The 26,274-nt window shown below is 47.6% G+C and overlaps 1 protein-coding gene across 1 annotated transcript; it reads right to left on the bottom strand.

The window, feature by feature from the left end:
• On the bottom strand, positions 1-25,652 carry DRG1 (developmentally regulated GTP binding protein 1). The gene is made up of 9 exons (NM_001171352.1): positions 25,611-25,652; positions 24,577-24,700; positions 23,521-23,696; positions 16,500-16,569; positions 8,807-8,976; positions 6,375-6,505; positions 4,493-4,660; positions 4,105-4,227; positions 1-100 (listed from the first exon to the last, which is right to left on the bottom strand). The coding sequence occupies exons 1-9, from the start codon at positions 25,650-25,652 to the stop codon at positions 1-3; spliced, it is 1,104 nt and encodes a 367-aa protein (NP_001164823.1).
• Positions 25,653-26,274: the final 622 nt, after the last annotated feature.

The following is a 26,274-nucleotide window of genomic DNA, read 5'->3' as shown; positions in this document are numbered from 1 at the left end:
TCACTTCTTCACAATCTGAATGACGTCCTCATCCTCCAGCGTGTGGTCTTTACCCACTTTCTGAGGGTTGTGCTTCACAGAGAGACCCCAGACCAGAGCGCTGTATGGGAGGAAGAAAGGACAGTCAGCGGAAACGCGAACCCCGCTCTGCGCCGTCTGCCGAGGGCCGCACTCTGCTCTCACCGAGCACCCCAGCCCTGCAGAGCCACAGCCCTACGGCAGCGGCTGCCACAGACAGCACACCAGGCAGCGCTCACCTGCCTCCTCAGTCCAACCTAAAGTCAGGGACAGTGCACGTGCGTAACGTCAAGAGAAGAGGTGGAAATTTCAAAGATTCAGTAAACCCGAAGCATGGATTTATTACTAAGAAATACCCTCAAAACATCAGATTGAGATGGCTTGTCAGTCACACAGTGTCAGTTACAGAGGGTTGGAGAAAATTTCCATCAGTGGGTACAGACCAGACTCAAGTCTCCCTCCTCAGCCACGCTATGAAACCCTTCCTTCCCTATCAGAAAACTGTCAATTGGAATGGGCTCCATCCAGATTCTTGGACTATAGGATGGTAATTTATATCCACAAGCCTCCAAAATGCACAGTGTGCTCTGAGAGAGATGGGAATTTACTGAACATAACACTGACTGCCTCCCACAGACTGAGGACTAGGCAACAAGGGGCAAAGAGAAAAAGTGGCCATATTATGTTACATTGTTACTGCACTAAAACTTCTTTAAAATTTTATAGTCCAGTAAGAAATCAACAAAGAAAAGACCACGTTTTAAAAAAAACACATATCAGTAATAGATATAAATTAATACAAATAAAAGTTTGAAAGGTTTATTTATTTGAAAGACAGTTACAGAGAGACAGGGAGGGACAGAGAGGTCTTCCATCCACTGGTTTTCTCCCAAATGGCCGCAACAGCCAGGACTGAGCCAGGCTGAGGCCAAGAGTCAAGAGGTCCATCCAGGTCTCTCATGAGGGTGGCAGGGTCCAAGTACTTGGCCATCATCTGCTGCCTCCCAAGGAACAATAGCAGGGAACGGAATTGGAAGTAGAGAGCAGCTCGACCCACTGCACTCAAAACACTGACCCCAACAAACAAAAATTTTCAAATGCACTAACAAACATATTTAAGTACAGAGTGATCATTTTACAAATGTAAACAGTTCAGCTGTTCTGGAAAGTAAAAACACAGCAAAAACCATTTAAGTATCAATGCTACTTCTATAGTAAAGTCTTCGAAAATTATCAATAGCAACACAAGGGGCCAACAACTGGGACTGTGGGTTAAGTTGCCACTTGCAACATCAGCAATGTATATGGAAGTGCTGGCTGGAGTCCCAGCAAAACTGCTATTGTTCAAGCCAGCTTCCGGCTGATGAGCCTGGGAAAGCAGCCAAGGATGGCCCAAGTACCTAGGCCCCTGCCAACTACATGAGACGGTTCCAGGCTCCTGGCTTCAGCCTGGCACAGCCTGGGCCAATGTGGCCAGTTAGAGAGTAAGCTAGCAGACAGAAACTGTCTCCCCCTCCATCGCTGTAACCCTGCCTTTCAAATTAAAAAAAAAAAAAAAAAAAAAAAAAAAAAAAAAAACACAACACAGAAGATAAAAGAGTTGCTCATGTCCAAAGCAACAAATATTAGATGACAGCCTACAGACCAAAAATCCAAGAGTTCATACCAATATACATTATGGATTAAATAAACAGGGGACAAGTGACAGCTCTAACTCACAGGAGAATTCCAATAAATAAATTTTAAACTTCAAAAGAGAAAGAAATGGCCAGCGCCATGGCTCACTGACTAATCCTCTGCCTGTGGCTCCAACACCCTGGGTTCTAGTCCTGGTCGGGGCGCTGTATTCTGTCCCGGTTGCCCCTCTTCCAGTCCAGCTCTCTGCTGTGGCCCAGGAAGGCAGTGGAGGATGGCCCAAGTCCTTGGGCCCTGCACCTGCATGGGAGACCAGGAAGAGGCACCTGGCTCCTGGCTTCAGCCTTGGCCCAGCTCTGGCCATGGAAGCCATTTGGGGAGTGGACCAGCAGATCTCTATCTCTGCCTTTCAAATACATAAATAAATCTTTAAAAAAAAAAAAAAAAAAGCCAAGATCAGGGACTGGTGTTGTAGTGCAGCAGGTTAAGCCACCACCTGCAATACCAGCCTCCCTTATGAGCGCAGGTCTGAGCTGCTCTGCTTCCAACCCAGCTCCCTGCTAATGCTCCTGGGACAGCAGCAGAAAATGGTCCAAGTGTTTGGGCCCCTGCACCCATGTGGGAGACCCAGATGGAGTTTCAGGCTCTGGGATTTGGCCTGGCCATTGTGTCCATCCGGGGAGTGAACCAACAGGTGGAAGATCTGTCTCCCTCTCTTGCTGCCTTTTAAATAAATCCTTAAAAATAACAATAAAAAGATAAATAAAAGCATCAAGGTCATCAAAGAGTGAAAATCTAAGGAAATACTGGGGGTCTAGAACACTGGAAGGCTAAGAAAAACTAACAATTCCATGCCATGTAGGTTCCTGGAACATAAAACAGACACTGGCAGGAGAAGCAGTACATTTCAAGTAAGATTTGTAATTCAGTGAATGGTGCAGTGCCAAAGTCTACGTCCGGCCCGTGGTATCTGGAGTACACAGTAACGGAAGCTGCTATTGTCACAAGTGGGGTGAGGGGTAAAAGTAAACTCTTTTTGTGCTTTTTTCTGTTTGCCCCTTTTCTGTAAACCTGAAATTAGTTCAAAAAAATTTTTTTTAAAGTATTGAGCTGAGTGCCAGCGCTTTGGCGCAGCAGGTTAATACCCTGGCTTAAAGTGCCGGCACCCTGTATGGGCGCCAGTTCGAGACCCGGCTGCTCCACTTCCGATCCAGCTCTCTGCTATGGCCTGGGAAAGCAGTAGAAGATGGCCCAAGACCTTGGGCCCCTGCACCCGCGTGTGAAACCTGGAAGAAGCTCCTGGCTCCTGGCTTTGGATTGGCGCAATTCCAGCTGTTGCGGCCAATTGAGGAGTGAACCATCAGAAGGAAGACCTCCCTCTCTCTCCCTCCCTCTCTCTCTGCTTCTCCTCTCTCTGTGTAACTCTGACTTTCAAATAAATAAATCTTTTAAAACAGTTTTGAGCTGCTATCAGTAGTGAAAAGTTAAAGAAAAAGATCACAGGGAGGGGCTGGCGCTGAGGCACAGCGGGTTAAAGCCCCAGCCTGCAGCGCCAGCATCCCATATGGGCACCAGTTCAAGTCCCAGCTGCTCCACTTCTGATCCAGCTCTCTGCTATGGTCTGGGAAAGCAGTAGAAGATGGCCCAAGTCCTTGGGACCCTACACCCACGTGGGAGACCCCGAAGAAGCTCCTAGCTCCAGATCATCTCAGCTCTGGCCATTGTGGTAATTTGGGGAGTGAACCAACAGAATGGAAGACCACTCTGTCTCTCGCTCGGCCTCTCTCTCTGTAACTCTTTCATATGAATAAAATAAATCTTAAAAAAAAAATTTAAAAAAAAGATCAAGCCGGCGCCATGGCTCAATAGGCTAATCCTCCGCCTGCGGTGCCGGCACACCGGGTTCGAGTCCCGGTCGGGGCACCGGATTCTGTCCCAGTTGCCCCTCTTCCAGGCCAGCTCTCTGCTGTGGCCCGGGAGTGCAGTGGAGGATGGCCCAAGTGCTTGGGCCCTGCACCCCATGGGAGACCAGGAGAGGCACCTGGCTCCTGTCTGTGGATCAGCGCGGTGCGCTGTCTGCAGTGGCCATTGGGGGGTGAACCAACAGAAAAGGACGACCTTTCTCTCTCTCTCTGACTGTCCACTCTGCCTGTCAAAAATAATAACAATAAGAAGAAGAAGAAAAAGAAAAGATCACAGGGATTCTAAGTTTTAGAGGAGGAGTCAGTACCCAGTGGAGGCCACGATAACCTGGCAGGGAGAATCCATCTTTGTGCTTGCCACCAAGATGAATTAATGAAGGGAAATGAAAGCCCCTTGGCAGCAGCGCCCTGCTGACCTCCGGAGCTCTCCCTGTCCGCCGACACACCGAGCCCTCACGCGGTCCTGAGACTGCATGTGAAGGCAGGGGCTCACAAAGCAAAGGCGGTCCCACGTGCCCTTGCTACTTACTACTTAAACTCCTTGATAAGATTCTTGTGAATTTTCATGCAGAAATCCTCCACCGTGGTCCTCGAGTACGGCAGCACCACCGGGGACGTGTAATCCGGCAACTGGCCCTTGGGCTTGGTGTAACTAGGAGAGAGGGGGCGACAGAGGTTACACCTACTTAGAACGCTTCACATGTGGGATGCCAACCAATCCCGCAGCACCCCGAGGTCGGACCAGGATAACCTCCCCCCTGGGGAAGAAAGCACCCTCAATGTGACCTAGCGATGACGAAGCCGACTTCCGTGTGTCACAGAACACGGCGAGATCGTGCGCAGGAGCTCCAGAGGGATCTTCCTAAGGCAGTCTGGCCTCCCTCCCGCAGCAGCAGCAGCCACGCACAAGGACTCACATCCTCACTAGTTTCAGGTAGTCCCAGATCTTCTCCAACAGGTCATCGAAGTTCCAGCGGTGATGGGCAGAGATCGGCACGCAGTGAGGCACCTTATAGATGATATCCAGTTCCTCAATGGAGATCTGATCAATCTTGTTTAAAACATAGATACAAGGGATATAAACTCTATGAAGCAGAAAAGAAAGAGGGAATTAGCCTGCAGTTGCTGACAAAATTGTGAGTCTAATGAGCAGCACCTCCTCCCTCAGGCCCCAAATCGGGACTTAATCAACAACTCCCTGCTTTAAAAAAGAATGAGTAGAAACTGTTAACCGTGGAGTCTGAGTTGAGAATTCACGCAGGCCCTGTTCACACTGCGCACCACGGGGTTTGTGACTGCCTAAGTCCACACTGCTCTGCTCTCAGACCCAGCTTCCTGCTCGTGCACTTCGAAGGCAGTGGGAGACAGTCCGAGCGTCTGGGCCCCACATCAGAGTCTAGGATGGACTGGCTGGCTCCTGGCTTCAGCCTGGTCCAGACTTGGTTTCTGTGGTCATCAGGAGAGTGAACTGAGGCCCGTGCTGTTGTGCGACAAGTTAAGCCGCTGCTTGATGCCAGCACCCCATACAGAAGTACTGGTCTGAGCCTGATTCTTATTTTTTAAGATTTATTTTATTTATTTGAAAGGCAGAGTTACAGAGAGGCAGAGGCAGAGAGAGAGAGAGAGAGAGGTCTTCCATCTGATGGTTCACTCCCCAAATGGCTGCAACAGCTGGAGCTGCGCTGATCCAAAGCCAGGAGCCAGGAGCTTCTTCCAGGTCTCCCATGTGGGTGCATGGGCCCAAAGACTTGGGTCATCCTCTACTCTTGTTTTTGTTTTTTTGAAGATTTATTTATTGGAGCCAGCGCTGTGGTGAAGTAGGGTAAACCTCCGCCTGCAGGACTGGCATCCCGTACAGGTGCTGTTTGTGTCCCGGCACGTGAGATTTCAACACTTCAGAGAAAGGAAGCATGTTAGAAATCAAGACCTGGTGGCCGGCACTGCGGCTCACTAGGCTAATCCTCCGCCTTGCAGTGCCGGCACACCGGGTTCTAGTCCCGGTCGGGGCACCAGATTCTGTCCCAGTTGCCCCTCTTCCAGGCCAGCTCTCTGCTGTGGCCAGGGAGTGCAGTGGAGGATGGCCCAAGTGCTTGGGCCCTGCACCCCATGGGAGACCAGGAGAAGTACCTGGCTCCTGCCATCGGATCAGCGTGGTGCACTGGCCGCGGCGGCCATTGGAGGGTGAACCAACAGCAAAAGGAAGACCTTTCTCTCTGTCTCTCTCTCTCACTATCCACTCTGCCTGTCAAAAAAAAAAAAAAAAAAGAAAGAAAGAAAGAAAGAAAAGAAAAGAAAAGAAAAGAAAAGAAAAGAAAAGAAAAGAAAAGAAAAGAAAAGAAAAGAAAAGAAAATCAAGACCTGGGGCCAGCATTGTGGTGTTACAGGTAAAGCTGCTGTCTGCAATGCTGGTATCCCATACGGGCATCAGTTCAAGTCCCAGCTGCTCCATTTCCAATCCAGCTCTCTGCTAACGTGCCTGGGAAAGCAGTGGAGGACGGCACAAGTACTTGGACCCTTGCTACCCACGTGGGAGACCCAAAAGAAGCTCCTGGTTTCCAGCTTCAGACTGTCACGGCCATTTGGGGAATGAACAAGTACACGGAAAATCTCTCTCTCGCTCTCTTTCAAATAAATTAAAAAAAAGAAAATGAAGACCAATCCCTCATTTTACTTCTAAAATACCCAAGCCCAAAACTGATAGCAGCACAACTGCAGTTCAGAATCGATTCATACTCCAGTACTGTTTCCACCACAAGGCTTCAAATTCACAAGAGCACAGACCGCACACTCCGTGCACACCTGTTCCCTTCCACCACGTCGATGAGGTCATCAGCCGTGGCATCGCTGCGCAGAGTCACATCCGCATTGTGGATTTTGTATTCAGCCAGAATGCTCTTCACGGTTTCCGCATCCAGTTCGCTCTGTGGGCACTGAATGGGCAGGGCAGACAATGACTAATCAGAGAGCACAGAACGGCAGCACCTACAAGTGGCTGCATACCCAAAATCTAGTTCTTTACCCTGGGTGAGAGTAACTGACTTCTAGCAGGAAATACATAAAAAGTTTAAATTGTCTCAACTCTGAAGAATGTGTTAAGAGTTGAATTGTATCATTATGTTGAAGTCCTAATCTCAGTATCTCAGAAGTCTGGAGATAAATCTGGAAAAAGGAAATTAAATGAGAATGAAGTCATTAGGGTGGGGTCATTAGCTGTGTCCTTATAAGAAAAGATCAGGACAGAGACACAGGCAAGGCTGTGAAGACACAGAAGACTGCCATCTGCAAACCAAGGAGAGCACTCCGAAGGAACCAATCCATCACCCAACCTCAGACTCTGCACCTCCAGAACTATGAAAAATAAATGTCTTTTGTTTTTGTTTTTTGTTTTTCACAGGCAGAGTGGACAGAGAGAGAGAGACAGAGAGAAAGGTCTTCCTTTACCTTTGGTTCACCCTCCAATGGCTGCCATGCTGCGGCTGGCGCACCACGCTGATCCAAAGCAGGGAGCCAGGTGATTCTCCTGGTCACCCATGGGGTGTAGGGCCCAAGTACTTGGGCCATCCTTCACTGCACTCCCGGGCCACAGCAAAGAGCTGGACTGGAAGAGGGGCAACCGGGACAGAATCCGGCGCCCCGACCGGGACTAGAACCCGGGGTGCTGGCGCCGCTGGCACAGGATTAGCCTACTGAGCCACCGCGCTGGCCATAAATGTCTCTTAAACCACCCAGTCTATGGCACTTTATTATGGCAGCCCTAGCAAACAAATACACAAAGTCTTGAATGCACAATTTTAAGTATTATGACAGGATGTTTGAAGAAATGTTTTGTAACTTTTGCTCGTCCTATCACTTGGATCCTAGAATGTTAAATTGAGTAGGAAGTCCTCAGTCCTCAGTTCTAAGCCTAAGACACAGCATTTGACAGATACGGTCACCCCTGCTATCGAAACACTTCCTTTGCTTGGATTCCAAGATTCCAAACGCTCCCAGTGTTCCTTCTCCCTCTGCTGAGAAGTCGCATTTTCTTTCCTATTTACACTCCCTTCCTCAGTGATCTCAGCAGGCTTGTGGCCTTAAGGCTGGTAACTACCAAACTCATTTCCAGCCCGATCACTCCTCATTCACCTCCCTGACAGAAACCTGGACGTCCAAATCACAACTCCAGCCCTAAACCTTGACCTTCTCATGCCCTGCAAGCCGATTCTACCCAAAATTCTACCATTCAACAATAAGAGCTCCTTTTTCCAATTCAGAAAATAAACTCGCCGTCATCTCTCTCTCTCTCTCTCCCCACAAACAACCCATAACCAATCCAGCTGTGATTCCTATCAACTACTTCTCATCTCTCCCACTGTTACAACCCTGGTCTACCAAGACATCATTTCTTGATTAGATGGTGTGATACCTCTTAAATCATTTCTCTGATTGTCCTCTTAACCCAGTCCAGTCTATTCTCAACACAATAGCCAGAAAGATTCCACTTAAAACGAAGTCAAATCATATTTACATAGATCAGAACCCAAACAATAGTTAACAAACCTCCCGCAAGTTAAAGCATTTAAGGCCCTGATATTTACTCTTCTCCTAACCTGCTCATTCTGCTAACCCTCAACCATGCAAAGGTGTGCTCCACAGGTTTCTACGTGAAACACTCCACCCCACATCCTTCCAGTTCAGCTCTTGACCTCACCTCAGTCAAGACATTCCCAGAAGTCCCCATCAGTACTCTCTATTCCCCTTTTCTCCGACTTCAGTTTACAGATTCATCATTATCCAGTACACTGTATCTTTTTCATTTTGGTTTGCTGTGTTACCCAATTAGAATGTAAGGACAACAGTTTTAGTCTCTCTTCTTTTCCATACCCATTCCTCCCACTGCCCAGAGCCTACAACAACGTTTGGTCCAAGGTAGCTGTTCTACCACTTTGTGTTAAATGAATGAAAACAAAGAATATTGGCAATCATCTGTTGCATACAAGCATAAAATCGGTCCACATTCCTGTACCGTCCCAAATAGATAATCCAAAAGAGGGAATGAAGTTGCAAAGGAAAACCTGAGAACTTGAGACCGACTCCTATCCAAATCTTAAGTCACTGTCGGTCATTATAAAGTCATTGGTTATCTCAACCAGTTCAGGGAAAAGCCAGGATACACTCAAGAATCAATGTTGGTGTACCTCAATGTACATCCTTCAGCAACAGCCTGCCCCAATATCACTTTCCCGACTTACAGTAGCCGTGAGATTAATGCCTCCTTTGTCCTTCTTCTTAAAGCCAATGTTGGGAGGTTTGCTGTTCAAACGAATGCCAAAGCCTTCCAGCTCATTTTCAATGATCTTCTTATGTCCCAAGGGTTTCAGGACATCCAGAACAATAAGGATCAAGTTACAGGTTCTAGCCACTGAAGAATAAAAAGAATACACACACATTTTCAAACTGAGCTCAATAAAGCTGTAATTAACAAATATTCCTTAAAAATGGTATTTTATCTATATACATGCACTTTTAAATTTGTATTTATTAATTTAATTGGAAAGGCAGAGACAGAGACAGACAGAGATATCTGCTGATTCATTCCTACAACAGCCAGGGCTTGGCCAGGACAAAGCCTGGAGTCAGGAGCTCAACGGGAGGCAGCAATGAACACAACTGGGCTCCAACCATCCACCTGCAAGACCTGAAATGTACTCCCCAGTCCTGGCCTCAATCCCAACCTCGTCCACTGGCTGTGGCACATGGGGAGTGAACTAACAGATGGGAGCTGTGTCTCTCTGCCTTGCAAATACATACATTTTTGAAATAAATAAAAAAAGTAGTCTTCTGTGCCTGTGTTTATTTTAGCATAGTGGTTTCTCCATTTAAACATGCTGCACACAGATCAGTAATCGATCTCTTCTTATAACAGACCAGCACTCTGTCATACAGATTATATCATGGTTTGCTTATCCATCCATTTGTTCATCTACAAACATTCATGTACAAGTCTTTCTGTGGATGTACTGTTTTTCATTTCCCTTGGGCAAACGCCAGTGGAACTGTTGGGTCACATGGCAAATAGATTATTTATTCAAATGTTTGCACTATCTGATAACTCGATCAAGCAGTGTATGAGAATTCCAGCTGCTCCATATCTTCCCCAACATTTGGGCGTTGCCATGCTTTTTTAGTTTTAGCCATTCTAATGAGTATATGACGACATCCCATTGTGGCTGCATTTCCCTGATGACCAACAACGCTGAGCCACCTTTTCAGGTGCCTCTTGGCCATTCATTTCTTGCCTTTTTTTTTCCCCCCAAGATGTATTTATTTGAAATTCAAAGTAGAGAGAGAAAAAGAAAGACAGAAAATCTTCCATCCACTAGTTCACTCCCAAAATGGCCACACACACAGGGCTGAGCCAGGCCAAAGCCAGGAACTTCTTCCAGTTCCCCCACGTGGGTACAGGGGCCCAACTACTTTGGGCCATGCTCTGTTGCTTTCCCAGGCGTGTTAACAGGGAGCTGGACTGGAAGCAGAGCAGCTGAGACTCTCACTGCTGCCCATATGGGATGCCAGTGCTGCAGACAGCAGCTTTACCTGTTACGCCACAATGCCAGTCCCTTTAGCCATTTTTTAATTGGGCTACCTTATAGTGAACTAATAAGAATTCTTCATATATTCTGGGGGCCAGCATTGTGTCACATGAGATTAAGTTGCTGCCTGTGGGGCAGGTTTGAGTCCCAGCTGCTCCACTTCCAATCCAGCTCCCTGCTAATGTGCCTGCCACAGAAGATGGCCCCTGCCAAGCACATGGGAGACCCAGATGGAGTTCCATTCATCTGAGGAATGAAGCAGCAGATGGACGATCTCACTCTCTAATTCTGCCTTTCAAATAAATAAATAAACCTTTTTAAAAATTATTTATATATTATGAAATCAAATCCATTGTCAAATATACATAGCTAATATTTTCTCCCAGTTTGAGGTTTGCTTCTTCATTTTTTTTTTTTAATTTGACAGGTAGAGTTATAGACAATGAAGAGAGAGACAGACAGAGAGAAAGGTCTTCCTTCCGTTGGTTCACTCCCCAAATGGCCACTACGGCCGGCGCTGCGCCAGTCCAAAGCCAGGAGCCAGGTGCTTCCTCCTGGTCTCCCATGCGGGTGCAGGGCCCAAGCACTTGGGCCATCCTCCACTGCCCTCCCGGGCCACAGCAGAGAGCTGGACTGGAAGAGGAGCAACCGGGACTAGAACCTGGCGCCCATATGGGATGCAGGCACCACAGGCGGAGGATTAATCAAATGAGCCATGGCGCCGGCCCCTGCTTCTTCAATTTAACTGTCTTGTATAGAGGAACATCTGAATTCTGATAATATGAAAATTATTCATGGTTTCTTTTGCAGTTCATGATTTTAGTGTACTACCTAAAAAACCTTTGCCTAAGGTACCAAACATTTTCTGTCTGGTTGGCATTTAATTGGACTAAGGAATAATACTTAAATCAAAGACTCTATATATAATAATACTATATATATATATATCACTATATATATAATACTTAAAGACTCTCTCTGAGTTACTACACAGTTGTTCTAATATTAAAATTTTGTTCTAATATTAAAATTTTTCTCATTAAGAATAAACCACTCACTGTAAAAACTCAATTTCAGTATAAAAATTTTAGTGTTCTCTGTGTTTTATTATACACTTTCATGCTTACAGAAAACTAAAGCCCACAAAAATTAGCAGCACTTTGTCAGGAATGTGTGTCTGATTAAAACTTCTAGACTTTTTTTATTAAGGAAAACCAATAATCCACACACCTACTGAACATATATCCTCCTCTGCTACCAGGTCTTAATGATAACATAAAAACAGTATACCCAGCACAGACAATGCATGAAGTAGGATACCAAAATTAAAACAGAATGGTGAAATAAGTGGTGATGTGGCCCTGGTGGGCACTGAATCTTGTCCTCAAGAGAACCAGGATCCAGGGGAAAACGGCCACTGGGACCCGGCTCGGGCTTACACCAAGAATAGCACAAAAATGGACGGGCGGACCTCAAAGCAGGAGTCTGCTAAAGTCTACACTCCCCACAGAAACAGCTTCCTTTCCCTTTAAGCAGAACATTTAATAAAGCGTTTTTCTCTGGAGTCATGGAGTAGCCACAGATTAAAAACCTGCTGTTATCGGCACACAAAATTCACCCTCCAAAAAAGCTAACATATTGCACAATGACCTATGATAAAACTCATTACTCAAAAACCCAGCTGAAAACATCTCATCAATTTTGTAGGTCCTTTTTTTTTTTTTTTAAGATTTATTTAATTTTATTTGGAAGGCAGAGTTAGACAGAGATACTGAGAGATAATCTTCCATCCATTGGTTCACTCCCCAGATGGCCCCAACAGCCAGGACTGGCTGACCCAGGCCAAAGCCAGGAGCTTCTTCCAGGTCTCCCACAGTGGGGAAGGAACCCAAGCACTTGGGTCATCCTCCACTGCTTTCCCAAGCACATTAGCAGAGTTGGATCAGAAGTGGAGCAGCCAAGACTCAAACCAGTACTCAAATGGGATGCTGGCTAACCCACAATGCCGCAACCCTGATCCCAAGTTCTGCATTCTTATATAAGGCAGATAACTAAGGATCACCAGACATTTGAGCGATCAACAAACAAGACCCATTAAACAATTCAGGAGTGAGCAACATGGTACAGTGGGTTAAGCTGCAACACTGGCATCCCACATGAGCACCACTCTGGCTCCACTCCCAATCCAGCTCCCTGCTGATGCGCCTGGGAAAACAGCGGAAGAGGTCTAAGTGCTTGGACCCCTGCACCCATGTGAGACTCAGACATAGCTCTGGGCTCGCAGCCTCAGCCTTGCACGGCCTCAGCAGTTCCAGCCATTTGGGAAGTGAACCAGCTGATGGAAGGATCTCTCTATCTCTCCCTCTCTGTGGCTCTCAATTAAATTAAGTCTTTCTCTTTTTAAAAAAAAAGAGTAGTCCCTAGGTAAATAAAGGACCTAAAAGGACAACACACCATGTCTGCAACCTAAGGAAAGAAGATTTCTTCTTAAATAAAACTTCCAAAGCACAAACACCAAGAGGGAAAATGTTAAATTAGATTCTTTTCTTACACAAGATTTATTTACTTGAAGGCAGGGCATGAGAAAGGGAGAGAGAGAGATTCTCCATGCAAAGGTTAAGAATTTCTACCCAACAAAGTTCACACTGCAGAAATCAGAAGATACCTGCAATGTCTATAGCTGACAACAAATTAATATCCAGAGCAACACTACCAAACAGAAGTTGACAAAAATATTATACATCTGTGCTGTCCACAATGGCAAGCACTAGTCACATGTGGCTGATAATGTAAAATATAACTTACATGAGTGAAGAATTAAACTTTTCAAAATTGATTTAAGTTTTAGTCACATATGACTAGTGACAACTGCATCAGACAACAAACCTACAATTTTTCTTAAAGATTTATTTATTTATATGAAAGGTAGAGATAGAGACAGAGACAGAGATAGAGATGGGGTGGGGGAAGAGGGAGATGTCGAGATATCGATCTTTCCTGGTCACAACAGGCAGAGCTGGGCCAATCTGAAGCCAGAGCTTCACTCAGGTGTAGGGACCCAAGTACTTGGGCCATCTTTCCTAGGCCATTAGCACAGAGCTGGATAGGGTAGAACAGCTGGGACTGGAACAGGTACCCACATGGGATGCACCCATCCCATACTGGAATATCTGGGTTCCATACCCTGCTCCACTCCCAACTCCCAACTCCAGCTCCCTGCTAATGGAAATCCTGGGAGGCAGCAGGTGACTCAAGTAACTGGGTTCCTGCCATCCACATGGGAGACATGGATCACATTCCTGGCTCTTGGCTTTGTGTGCATCTGGGGAGGGAACCAGCACTGTATGGGAGCTCAGTCATTCTCCCTCTCTCTGCCTCGAAAAAATAACTTTCTTTTCCTTTTTTTTTTTTTTTTTTTAAAAGATAAAGGCCGGCGTCATGGCATAGAGGATTAAGCTGCCTCCTACAACAAGGGCACCCCATGTGGACACCAGTTCAAGTTCCAGCTGCTGTACTTCTGATCCAGCTCCTTGCTAACGCTCCTGGGCAAGCAGCAGATGGCCCAAGCACTGGAGCCCCTGCCACCCATGTGAGAGACCTGGATAAAGTTCCTGGCTGCTGACTCTGGCCTGCTCCAGCCCTGGTCTTGCAACCATTTTGGGAGTAAAGCAGAGGACGGAAGATTTCTTCTTCTTCTTCTAATTCTGCCTTTCAAATAAAATAAATTTTTAAATTTTTTATTTTATTTTTTAAAGATTTATTTTATTTGAAAGGCAGTGAGTGAGAGAGAGAGAGAGAGAGGTTGATTTTCCATCTGCTGGCTTACTCCCCAAACGGTCATAACACCCAGGGCTGGGCCAGGCTAAAGCCAAGAGCTTCTTCTGAGTCTCTCACGTAGGTGCAGGGGCCCAAGCATTTAGGCCATCCTCTACTGCCTAAAGGCACATCAGCAGGAAGCTGGATTGGAAGCAGAGCAGCTAGGACTGGAACTGGTGCCCACATGGGATGCTGGCGCTGCAGGAGGAGGCTTAACCCACCACACTGCACTGTCAGCCCCAAATAAATATTTAAAAAGAGAGAGGCAATAATCACAATAAAAAAACGGATAAAAGGTATGAAAATTTCCAGAAAACTCCAAACTAGTAACTATATAATCAATGCTCAAAAATCATTAGTGAGGGGCCGGTATGTAGCATAGTGGGTAAAGCTGCCGCCTGCAATGCCAGCATCCCTTATGAGAGCCGGTTCGAGTCCTGGCTGCTCCACTTCCAATCCAGCTCTCTGCTGTGGTCTGGGAAAGCAGTAGAAGATGGCCCAAGTCCTTGGGCCCCTGCAACCACATGGCAGACCTGGAAGAAGCTCCTGGCTCCTGATCAGCCGAGCTCCAGCCATTGCAGCCATTTCATGGAAGACTTCTCTCTCTCTCTCTGCCTCTCTGTAACTCTGCCTTTCAAATAAACAAATAAGTCTTTAAAAAAAATGCAATGAAAATGATGAGCTGCCACTTTACATGCATTACAGCAGCAAAACCTGGTGAGTGCTGACAGAGCTAAGAAACAGGCATCTGCATGAACTGCTGGTGGAACATGACCCAGAGCAGGCATATGAAGCATCTTCCAAAACCACTTCCCCAGCTGAAGCCTGCATGTGTCTTAGCGATTCTGCTCATGAATGTCCAAGAAATTTTCTCACAGTTTTTTAAAATTTATTTATTTATTCGATAGGCAGAGTTACAGAGGGGAGAGACAGAGACAGAAATCTTCCATCTGCTGGCTCACTCCTCAAATGGCCACAACGACCAGCACTGGGCCAGGCCAAAGCCAGGGGCCAGGAGCTTCTTCCATGGGTACGGGGGCCCAAGGACGTGGGACATCCTCCGTTGCTTTCCCAGGGGCATTAGCAGGGTGCTGGAATGGAAGTGGAGCAGCCGGAACTTGAACTGGCACCCACACGGGATGTTGGCACTGCAGGCCATGGCTTAACCTGCTATGCCACAGTGTCAGCCTCCATACAGTTCTTAAAGGAACAAACATGAAGTTGATACATAGCATTAGTTGTGATAGTAACAGCAAACTAGATAACCCTAACTACAAAAAATGGATAGGTAAAATATGGTAGGTGCACACCATGGAGTACTAGGAAGATGTTTAAAGCAACAATTACATGTTAATGAAAAAAAACGAGAAAACAATAACATTTAGATAAATTAAAAATACAAATAGAATATCTTTTGTAAGAATATCTACACAAAACATACATTAAACACATCAGTATGGTCTGTGAAGAATAAGAGGTATAGAGACAAAATATGTGAATAAGCAAAATAAGAGTGTCTTACACAGATCCATGAAAATGTGCCATGAACTGCAAACTATTAACTCAACATCTGCTCTCAAGGACAAAAAAAGAAAAAGGAGTGGCTTGATTTTACTTATATCTCCAATGTATTAGATGTGGATGATGACAGAAAAAGTATCTGCCCTAAAAGAACTCAAAGATGCAATTGTCTCTCACTGAAACGGCAAAAAGTAAGCGAAGAAGCTGAGGATGGGAATCAACATTTCAGATCCACACATCAGGTCTGAAACTCCTAACTGGACATCCAAGTGGAGGGAGGCTGGCAGTTGGTCTGAGGTCCACAAGTCGGTAAAGGACTGGCATACACTTCAAATTCATCAGAACAGAGCCAGGCACTAAGGCCAAGGCTCTCGGGGAGATAACTAAGGCTGAGCAGACAGAAAAGCATCCCCAAGGCTAGACCCTGGGGCAGTCCACACTTAGGGATCCTGAAGACCAGGCAAGAGACCAGGAAGCAGCACTGCCATCATGAGAGACACAAACATTTCAAGGACGGAGGAGAGGAGAGCATAGGAGAGGAGAGACAGGTGACTTCCACAATCCTATAAATAGCAGAATTAATAATTCAGGATAAGGGTAGAATAAAAGTACTTTCAAACATGAAAAGACAGAAAGAAGTTTTCTGTATCATTATTCCCCTTCTCTAGGGAGTTACCAAAGAATGTGATTCCACAGAACACAGAAATAACCCCCAAGAAGTAGGAAATACAAGAGAAAAGAACAGAAGAAAATCTCAGGCTACAGTCAGGAAACCCAACTTCTAGTTCTCCATCTGCCACCAGCAGTGCAGCACTCCAGCAAAGCCCTTCACTTCCCTGCCCCAGTGTCTCCTCAGGTGGAGGGCTGCTCCATCGCTGGGGTCCCTTCAAGGTCTGCCACTCTTCTGGTGAGAAGTCAGGTGACACGATGCCCTTCGCCGCAGCACAGTCTCCAAGCCCGGGAGACTAAAGGAGCTGTAGCAAGATGGCGGCCCTGGACCCCCCGGACCACTCACCTGCAATGACTTGACGGCCTCGACCTTTCCCATCCTTGGCACCTTCAATGATGCCTGGGAGATCCAGGAGCTGCAAGGGAAGGACAGGGAACACCATGCATAAATGTGAACAGATCAAACAAGACGCTTTCTCCTCCGCTATCCAAACTTACGAGACTCAAACCCAATTTATAAATCAAGGGGTGGATAGTACTTTTAGCAAGCATCTACTGGATGGCAGCTATAGGCTTTGTTATATACATTACCTAGTTTAAAATGCCTAAAAATCCCGTAAGATAAGGAAATTAACTCAAGTTTGGAGATTAAGGGGCTTACTCACAGTCATATTAAATCAAATAAGATTATAACCCATTTTTGGGGGGCAAAATCCATTATTCTAAATGAGCATCATTCAGTGTTCCTCCATATTTAAGATTGAGCTTCCACACAAATTCCTACAAGTAAAAGCTGGATTGACATTGACATGTGACACAGAGACCTCTGCAAATCTCCAACTCACAAAAATTTCTGCAGTAATTCTTAATCAGGCAAGCACAAATAAATCTTTAAATAAGGGAGGGGGTGCTGGCACTGAGTCGTAGCAGGTAAAGCAGCCGCCTGCAGTGCCGGCATCCCATATGGGCACCGGTTCAAGTCCTGGCTGTTCCACTCCCGATCCAGCTCTCTGCTATGGCCTGGGAAAGCAGTAGAAGATGGCCCAAGTCCTTGGGCCCCTGCACCCGCATGGGAGACCCAGAAAAATTCAGCTTTCTAAAGATTTGGATCTGATGCAATTGATCCAGACGCTGTCTCTCTCTTCCTCTAAAATAAGAAAGATTTTGGGGGGAGGCATTTGCCACAGGCATTAAGTCACCCATTAGGAGGCCACCCAAGGTTACACCCACACGAGGGTGCCTGGTTCAAGTCCTGGCTACTCTGCTTCCAATCTGGCTTTCTCTGAAGTATAACAGGAATCAGTAGGCAGTGTCCTAGGTACTCAGGTCCCTGCTACCCACATGGGACACTGAGACAGAGTAGGGGCTGCTGGCTTCAGCCTGGCCCCACCCCGTTGTGGGCATTTGAGTAGGCCAGCAAATTAAAGCTCTTTGTCCATCTGGCTGTCCACCCCTCTGCCTTTCCAACAAAATGGCAATCAATAAACATTTTAATAATGAATTTCTCAAAATAATTACGCTGAATGAAAGAAACTAGCCAAAAACAAAGTATACTTATATTTACATGTAATCTAATCTACAGTGACCAAAATCACAGAGAGGATTCTTTGGCAATGGAAGGGTTTCCCACTCAGGTGTAGGGACCCAAGTACTTGGGCCATCTTTCCTAGGCCATTAGCACAGAGCTGGATAGGGTGGAACAGCCAGGACTGCAACAGGGCCTCCGTATCTGTAACAGAATTGGTTCCAGAATTCTGTCAGTAACAAAATCAACAGATAAAATGGCAAAGCTATTTGCATATAACCTATGCATGTCCTCCTACAGACTTTAAATTATCTGCAGATTATTTAAAATACCTATATAATGCAAGTGCCCTATAAATAGCTATTACACTGTACTGCTCAGAGAATGACAAGGAAAAAAAGAATCTGTGCATAGTCAGTATAAATAAAAATATTTTCCATTTACAACTGTGTGTGTTTACAACATTGACTGTGATATTTCACCAGTGTATATACATCTCAACACTTATCAAAATAAGCACTTCAAAGACGTGTGCTTTATTGTGTGGGAATTACACTTCAATACAGTTTGAAGAAATGAAAATGTCAGGGTCAGTGGATCTAGAATCTGCTCAGCTCTCAGTGATTCTGGAATCCACTTCTACAACCGACTCAATCTTTCTGCTTATGAAAATAAAAATATACACACACCATCAGCAAAAAGCTTTATTATATATTTAGCCCAACATTACCAAGAACTTAAAAATCCATCTGAATAATCTGAAAGTGTTGAAATTGGAATATATAACATCAAATAAAAGATTATGTGAAAGAGATTCATATACTGAGGGGGAAAAAGCAAAGACTTTCTAAGTATAGCAGCTAGGGGCTGGCGTTGTGGCACAACAGGTTAAGCCACCACCTGGGATACCACACCTTGTATCAAAGCACCTGGGATGGAGTCCCGCCTCCACTTCTCACCTAGCTTTCTGCTAATGCACAAGGGAGGTAGCAGATGATGGCCCGAATGGTTCCTGCTACCCACCTGGGAGATCCAGATGTATTCCTGGCTCCTGGCCCAGCTCTGGATGTTGTGGGCATTTAGGGAGTGAAAGACCTCTCTCTTTCTCTGTTACTTTGCCTTTCTAATTAGTTAATTAATTAACAGGGAAGCTAAATAGTGGAGCAACAGGATCAAGGCCTCTTACACAAGTAACTAAAATTTAGCTTTTGTTGAAAAAGGAAGATTTAAAAAGTTCACTGAACTATTTAATTGTGGCAATTACATTTCTTTGAATAAAAATACCCAGGCATGTGACACAGCAGTTAAATCACTGCTTCGGACTCCTACACACCACACCAAATGCCTGGTTCAATCCCAGCTACTCCACTTCCAACCTAGCTTCTTGAAAATATGTATGTACCCTGGGAGGCAGGTGATGAATTAAGGATTTGGGTCCTTGCCACCCACATGGGACATCTGTACTGAGTTCTGGGTTCCTGACTTTGGCCTGGCCCAGCCCTAGATGTCCTGGACATTTGGGGAGTTGAACCAGCAGATGGAAGCTCTCTGCCTGTCTTGCCCAGTCTTACAAATAAAATGAAAATAAATAAATATTTTTTATGAACAGCCGACAGGAACAGGTGTTTGACCTAGCAGTTAAGATGCCAGCTGGGACGCCTGCATTCCATGTATCAGTGTTCCTGGGTTCGAGTCCCATCTCTGGCTCCTGATTCCTGCTAATGCTGACCCTAGGAAGCAGCAGGTTAGTGGGTCAGGTATTTAGATTCCTGACACCCATGTGGGAAACCTGAATTGAGTTCCTGTCTCAACCTGGTCCAATCCTTGCCACTGTGGGCATTTGGGAAATGAACCAGGAGTTGGGAGCTGTGTCTTTTTCTCAAACACTTTAAAAAAAAAAAAAAAAAGGCAAATACTTTATATGCATGAATCTCATAATGCAATCAACTAAGATATTTAAAAGTTTTTCTTGAGGTTGGCATTGTGGTGTAGCAGGTAAAGCAGCTGCCTGCAATGCTGGCACCCCATATGCGCACTGGTTCAAGTCCCAGCTGCTCCACTTCTGATCCAGCGCCCTGCTAAAATACCTGGGAAAGCAACAGAGGGTGGCTCAAGTGCTTGGGCTCCTGCACCCATGTGGGAGACATGGAAGACGCTCCCTGGCTCCTGACTTTGGTCCGGCACAGCTCCAGCCTTTGTGGCCTTTTGAGGAGTAAATCAGTGGGTAGAAGATCTTTGTCTTTCTCCCTCTCTATCTAACTCTCTAACTCTCCCTTATTAAAAAAAAAAAAAAAAAAGTTGTTCTTCAGGGCCAGCACAGCGAGTTAAGCCACCACCTGCAAATATGGTATCTCACAAGTGCCAGTTCAAGTCACAGCTGCTCTATATTCAATCCAGTTCTCTGCTAATGTGCCTGGAAAGCAGCAGAAGATGCCTCAAGTGCTTGGGCCCCTGGTACCCAGAAGGAATTCCAGGTCCCTGGCTTTGGCCTGGCCCAGCCCTGATCAATGCAGCCATTTGGGGGGGTAAAAGAACAGATGGGTCCGGCGCCGCGGCTCACTAGGCTAATCCTCCGCTTTGCGGCGCTGGCACACCGGGTTCTAGTCCCGGTCGGGGCGCCGGATTCTGTCCCGGTTGCCCCTCTTCCAGGCCAGCTCTCTGCTGCGGCCAGGGAGTGCAGTGGAGGATGGCCCAAGTGCTTGGGCCCTGCACCCCATGGGAGACCAGGATAAGTACCTGGCTCCTGCCATCAGATCAGCGTGGTGCGCGGGCCGCAGCAGCCATTGGAGGGTGAACCAACAGCAAAGGAAGACCTTTCTCTCTGTCTCTCTCTCTCCCTGTCCACTCTGCCTGTAAAAAAAAAAAAAGAACAGATGGAAGATGCCTATGTCTCTCTCATCCTCTCTCCCAAGTGTTGCCTTTCAGATAGGTAAATCTTAAAATACATATATATATTTCTTTAAATCATGGAGCTATAACTTTTTTTTTAGTTTATTTTTGTTTCATTGACTTTTTTTTTTTTTTTTTTTTGGCAGGCAGAGTGGACAGTGAGAGAGACAGACAGAGAGAAAGGTCTTCCTTTTGCCGTTGGTTTACCCTCCAATGGCCGCCACGGCCGGTGCGCTGCGGCCAGCGCACCGTGCTGATCCGATGGCAGGAGCCAGGTACTTATCCTGGTCTCCCATGGGGTGCAGGGCCCAAGTACTTGGGCCATCCTCCACTGCACTCCCTGGCCACAGCAGAGAGCTGGCCTGGAAGAGGGGCAACCGGGACAGAATCCGGCACCCCGACCGGGATTAGAACCCGGTGTGCCAGCGCCACAAGGCGGAGGATTAGCCTAGTGAGTCGCGGCGCCGGCAGCTATAACATTTTAAGAACTGAAAGTTAAAGGACTTCCAACTCAAATGCCTTAGGTGAAGCAGGTAATTTAACGTGCACATCAACCACGCATAGCACAACAGGAGTTAAGGGACCCAGGCAAGTTGAAACGTAAGCCCTATAATTTTCAAAGCACTGTACACCCACTCTGCAGGCCTATATCTGCCTATGTGATACATCTTTTTTTTTTGCATCTATGGGACACAGTGGCTGAGCCATTACTTGAACACTTACAGAGTACTTTATTACCTCAAGGAATACCATTCCATTTTTACGCCCCTTTATCATTAAAGACCTTTCGTATAAAAAAAAAAGAATTAAAAAACCTCCTTCCTTATAGATCTTATTCAGTGGTTCTGATTCTATACACTCCCCCAAGTCACAGATAATGAACTGTCTGCACAAAACAGGCTTTACAGAAACACTCTCAGGATAGTCATCTTACTACTAGTAGGCTTACATGAACCCGGTTTCTGGAGAGTCGGTGGCGGAGGAAGAACAGAGGCAGAAGGCACAGCGGCAAAGCGAGCATCGGGAAGATAAGGGAGGGAGAACCCCAAAAGGTCAGGAGGTACTGAAATGAATGAAGAGCTTAAGGATAAACACGGAAAGAGAGGAGTCACACAGCTTTTTATTCTGATATACTCAGAAGCTACTCTCTGTGCGGCCAAAGCTGTGACTACCAACAAGGCTCTGAAACCAACGAGCATCAAGCCCTGATCCAGACACCGCCATGCTTCCTCATTCACGTTGTACAGGTTTGGGCATGGGAACCCAGAAAGGAATATGCACGCCAACACAGTGTCTGTAGGGACACCTCCCCAGCAGGGAGAAAGGCCATCGGGAACAGCACCAGGACACAGGGCCTTTCCTACGCCAGCAAGGAGAAACACAAATGCTTATATCAGCGGTTCCCAAACCACGTGCCGAGGCACTCTGGGGCACTACAGACACTAAATTTTCAAGAGAAACACTGCAATTCTTGATTTCTACCAGGAACCAAAGTAACCCCCAGCTCCAGCACCTCACAATTTCACATCAGACCCCACTGTGTGGCTTTGGATTACATCAGACCCAAATCTCTCAGAAGCTGGATGGATCAGCAGTTGCTATGAGAAAAACAATAAATACCAGCAAAATTCAATCTAGAAAAATAAATAAATGTGGCAATATCCAATCTGATTCTCAAGTTGAGGAATTCTGTGGCATTCAACAGGTGCATATATCCAATCAGCAAGTAACTGTGTGTCTGTAAGAACATACTTTATTAACTTGTTTGGACTTAATAACCTGAACCACTAGGGGCTTTTTGGGGTAGAGGCATCACAAAAAAAATTACAAAAAAGTTATCATAAAATAATTACTGAGACACCAAGAGTGCTGTGAAATCAAGAGTTTGGAAATCTCAAATACAGATAGATTCCAAACTGTACCCTTAACTGTGCAAGCAACAAGAATGTCCCACTGTGCCCGGCGCTGTGGCCTAGTGGATAAAACTACCACCTCCAGTGCCAGCATCCCATATGGTTGGGCACAGGTTAGAGTACAGCTGCTCCACTTCCAATCCAGCTCTCTGCTATGGCTCAGAAAAGCAGCAGAAGGTGGCCCAAGTCCTTGAGCCCCTGCACCCGTGTGGGAGACCTGGAAGAAGCTCCTGGCTTAGGATCAGCCCAGCTCCAGCTATTGCAGTCATTTGGGGAGTAAACCAGTGGATGGAAGATCTCTCTGTCTCTCTCTGCCTCTCTGTAACTTTGCCTTTCAAATAAATAAATAAATCTTTTTAAAAAAATGTTCCACTATATTTTACATATACCATCTCCTATCTAGGGCGATCCCTCACATGGGAAACCCAAGTGTACCTTCTATCTAAGAACATTTTAGGACACCATTAGGACACCGACTTTATTAAGCCTCGCAGACAAGACCTTTTTGAAAGGGCCTGATCCTCTTACTTACTTATTAGAAAGTTTCTGGTGGTTCCTGGCTTTCTGCAAGATGAAATTTCATTTCCTCAGCAGGTGTGCAGGGCCTTTCACAAGCCAGCCCCCAGCTACCTGTCCAGATTCAGCTGCCGCCACTCCGGCCCCGCACCTTAGCTGCACCACCGCACGTTATCCACTATTACCGCTCCCGGAAGGAAGTGCACCGCTCCCTCTCTGCCTGGTGAGTCCACTCTAACGGCAAGACCCACCTCCAGTGTCACTTTCTGTAGGAAGCCTGCTGTGTTCCCACGCCTTCTCCCGCATTCTCAAGTGACAAGGTAGTCCCTTCTGCCTCCGCATTTCACAGGCCCTGTCCCACTGGATTCTCTCACTTAGCTGCTGCTCTAGATGCCCTGCCAGACAGGAAGAGCCTGGCAGATTAAAGATCAGGCCTGGCACACAGTGAGCTCCCAACCAAGTGCTTTGTCAATGACCAGGAGAAGGCATCTTTTCCCCTTGCTTGGCCCGCAGGCCTGACTCACCTGGATCTTGGCACCCTTGTATCTGATGACACCAGGCACAGTGGTGAGAGTGGTGAACTCATAGGCTGCCACCTCGGAATACACCCCTGCCAGGTTACTGAGCAGCGTTGACTTCCCCACAGATGGAAAACCCACAAACCCGATCCGAGCATCGCCTGTTTTGGCCACATCAAAACCTAAAACATCAATAAATGTCAGAAAGAGAAGAGTTATCCTCAGGTATGTTAAGACTCATGAAAACGTCTCTCACATCGTCACTGCCTGCCCCTCCAGGCCGTATTTCTCAAACATTTGTCGCTTCCCTATAAAGCAGGCCTCAAGCACACAAACTTTTCCCCACAGCAAATCACAAAACTCAGTGCCGTACTTGACAGAGACGGGGAGGGCTTTTCAGGTCTTTGGCCTGGCAGTGAGGAAACCCACGCAGAGTGCTTTGGTTTCAATGCCCAGCCTCGCTCCTGTCTGTGCAGATGCTGGGAGGCAGCCGTCAGGCCCGAGTAATGGGATTCAGACACAGGATACCTGGGTTGAGTTCCTGGCTTGCAGCATTAACCTGGCCCACTCCTGGCCATTATGGGAGTGAGCCAGTGTATGGGCGTTCTTTTGTCTCCCTGCTTCTCACATAAAAATAAATAAACAAAAATAGAGGGTTCTCTTGTCTTGTAAACCCTGGGAGGCGTGCCCACTCTCTACAGAGAGTACCCAGACCTCATGCTACTCCTTTGGGTCCTAATCTCTCTCTCAACACCTGATTGCTAGCTTGTTTTCCCTTTACGTCAATTTCCTCATTTCTGATCTTGCAGACGGTACAAAATGTTGGTGCTTCCATAGGCTACTGTAAATCTACTTACGTCTGTATAATATAAGTAGCTAAAACCACGGTTCACTTAGGCCCTATTCACTTCCTAAGAAACCAGCACAATAAAATCGAGTCAGAAATTCAAGCTTCGAAAAGACAAGTCCACGTGGGTAGCAAAAAGTGTTATTTTTAAATCACACGCCTGTATTATTTTCCAAGAAATCATAACCCAAAATACAGCGGGGAGCAACACAAACCTTCTCCCGGGCCGCCGCCGCCTCCGCCCTTCGGAGTAATGAGCTCTCTGCGGAGCTTGGCCAGGCGCGCCTTCAGCAGCCCTAGGTGGTGCGCTGTGGCCTTGTTCTTCTGAGTCCGAGCCATCTGCAAGGGATGAATCACAGCTATAAACCAAAGTAGCTCCCACAGGGTCACATTTTCAGCTCTGAGGGTGACTCTCCCCACCCCCACCAACACACACACACACACACACACACACACACATATCCAGGTCCTACTAATGTCACTGTGTCCATTTTCAACCTTTAAAAAGGTAAAAAAGAAAAATCCATTTTCCCCATTATCCAGCTCATTTCCCTATTACAGAGCCAACAACTGAGGCCCAAGGAGAAGCGACAAGATCAGGGTCGTCAGCTGTCTGCTGGCTACTCTCCTACTGCTTGTACCTGGAAGGCCCCCACCTGACCCAGGGTCACCATTCTGAACGCCGGTGGCCGCTGACTCCCACACTGCGCAGGTGGAAGCAACTCCTACCGAACCAAGCCAATTTACTCCCGGACGCCCCGCCCGCAGGCAGCACCGTGGAAAAGGAGATCGCGGGGGCGCGCGGAGCGAGCGCGGGACGGGGGGTGGGGTGCGGGGGACGCTGAATTAGGCCATCAGGTCGGGGCTGGGGCACGGGACAGGAATTCGGTGTCGCTCAGAGAAAAGGGAGGGGAACCAGACTCCGGGAGGGGGGCACGGACCCCTGATAGCCCAAGGGGCAAGGGGAGCAGGCGGTGACCCGGGTCAGACGGGGTCCGCGCACACCGGCACAAGGCGGCGAGGACCGCCTGAACGCGGGCCTTAGGGCTAAGAGCAGTCAGCAAACGCGGGCCCCACATAAGCGGGCTCGGGACCAGGAGTCGGGGAAGGGAACGCGGGCCCCGAGGGAGGGGAGGCGGGAAGCGGAGGGGCCCGGTCCCCGAAGCAGCCGACGGCGGAGCAGGCAGGAGCGAAGCCGTCGAAGGAGGGATGCTCAGACTCGGCAGGAAACGCCCGCTGCGCCCCTTACCTCAGCTTCGATCTCCGCGATCTTTGCTAACGTGCTACTCATGGTGGCGAGTTCCGGCGGGGGCCGCGGCGGCCACCACACTACCTGCAGCCTCTCAAACACCCACCGGCAGACCCGCCGCCGCCGCCGCCACTCAGGTCGGTGGCAGTGCGCAGGCGCGGCGTTTTCTAAATTCTCGCGAGAGAGTCCGTAGCCGGTTCACGTACGGCGTGGGGCGGTCTCCTCCCATCTCCCCGGCCGGCGGCCCCGCCCCGTCCCGTCCCGCGAGCCAGTGCGGTGTCATAGAGCCCGCGCGGGAGCCCGGGCCAGAGAGGCCGCCCCCGGCCGGACCAGCCCGAGCGAGCCGAGGGTCGCGCGCAGCCCGGCCCCGCCCCGCGCCGCCCCGCCGGACCTGCGCCCCGCCTGTGGCTCCGCGCAGGGCGTGCAATGGACGTCTGCCGCCTGTAGTCCCCGGACCTGAGGCGGAACGCGGGCACGCGGCGGACGCCCCGCTTCCAGCCTGCGCGTCCAGGCCCTGAGACCCCGGGCCCCCCGGGCTTTTTACAGCCGGGGCGACACCGCTGCGGCCTCGTCGGCTGCCTGAGTTGGCTTGGAGACCCGTTTTCAACCTGGCTCGCTGTCTTTGAGACTTTTCCTGGGCGTCTTCCCCCGCCAGCCCCAAAGC

The sequence above is a fragment of the Oryctolagus cuniculus genome, chromosome 21, assembly GCF_964237555.1.
Source record: "Oryctolagus cuniculus chromosome 21, mOryCun1.1, whole genome shotgun sequence".
NCBI lineage: Eukaryota > Metazoa > Chordata > Mammalia > Lagomorpha > Leporidae > Oryctolagus > Oryctolagus cuniculus.
This window is presented reverse-complemented; position numbering and strand designations above follow the sequence as displayed.

Coding starts and splice junctions, on each gene's coding strand:
- DRG1 (NM_001171352.1), bottom strand. CDS start 25,652: ATGAGTAGCACGTTAGCAAAGATCGCGGAGATCGAAGCTGAG. Junction 24,701..25,610: donor TCGCGGAGATCGAAGCTGAG/GTAAGGGGCGCA, acceptor CATCCCTTGCAG/ATGGCTCGGACTCAGAAGAA. Junction 101..4,104: donor CTTATCAAGGAGTTTAAGTA/GTAAGTAGCAAG, acceptor CCTCCCATACAG/CGCTCTGGTCTGGGGTCTCT.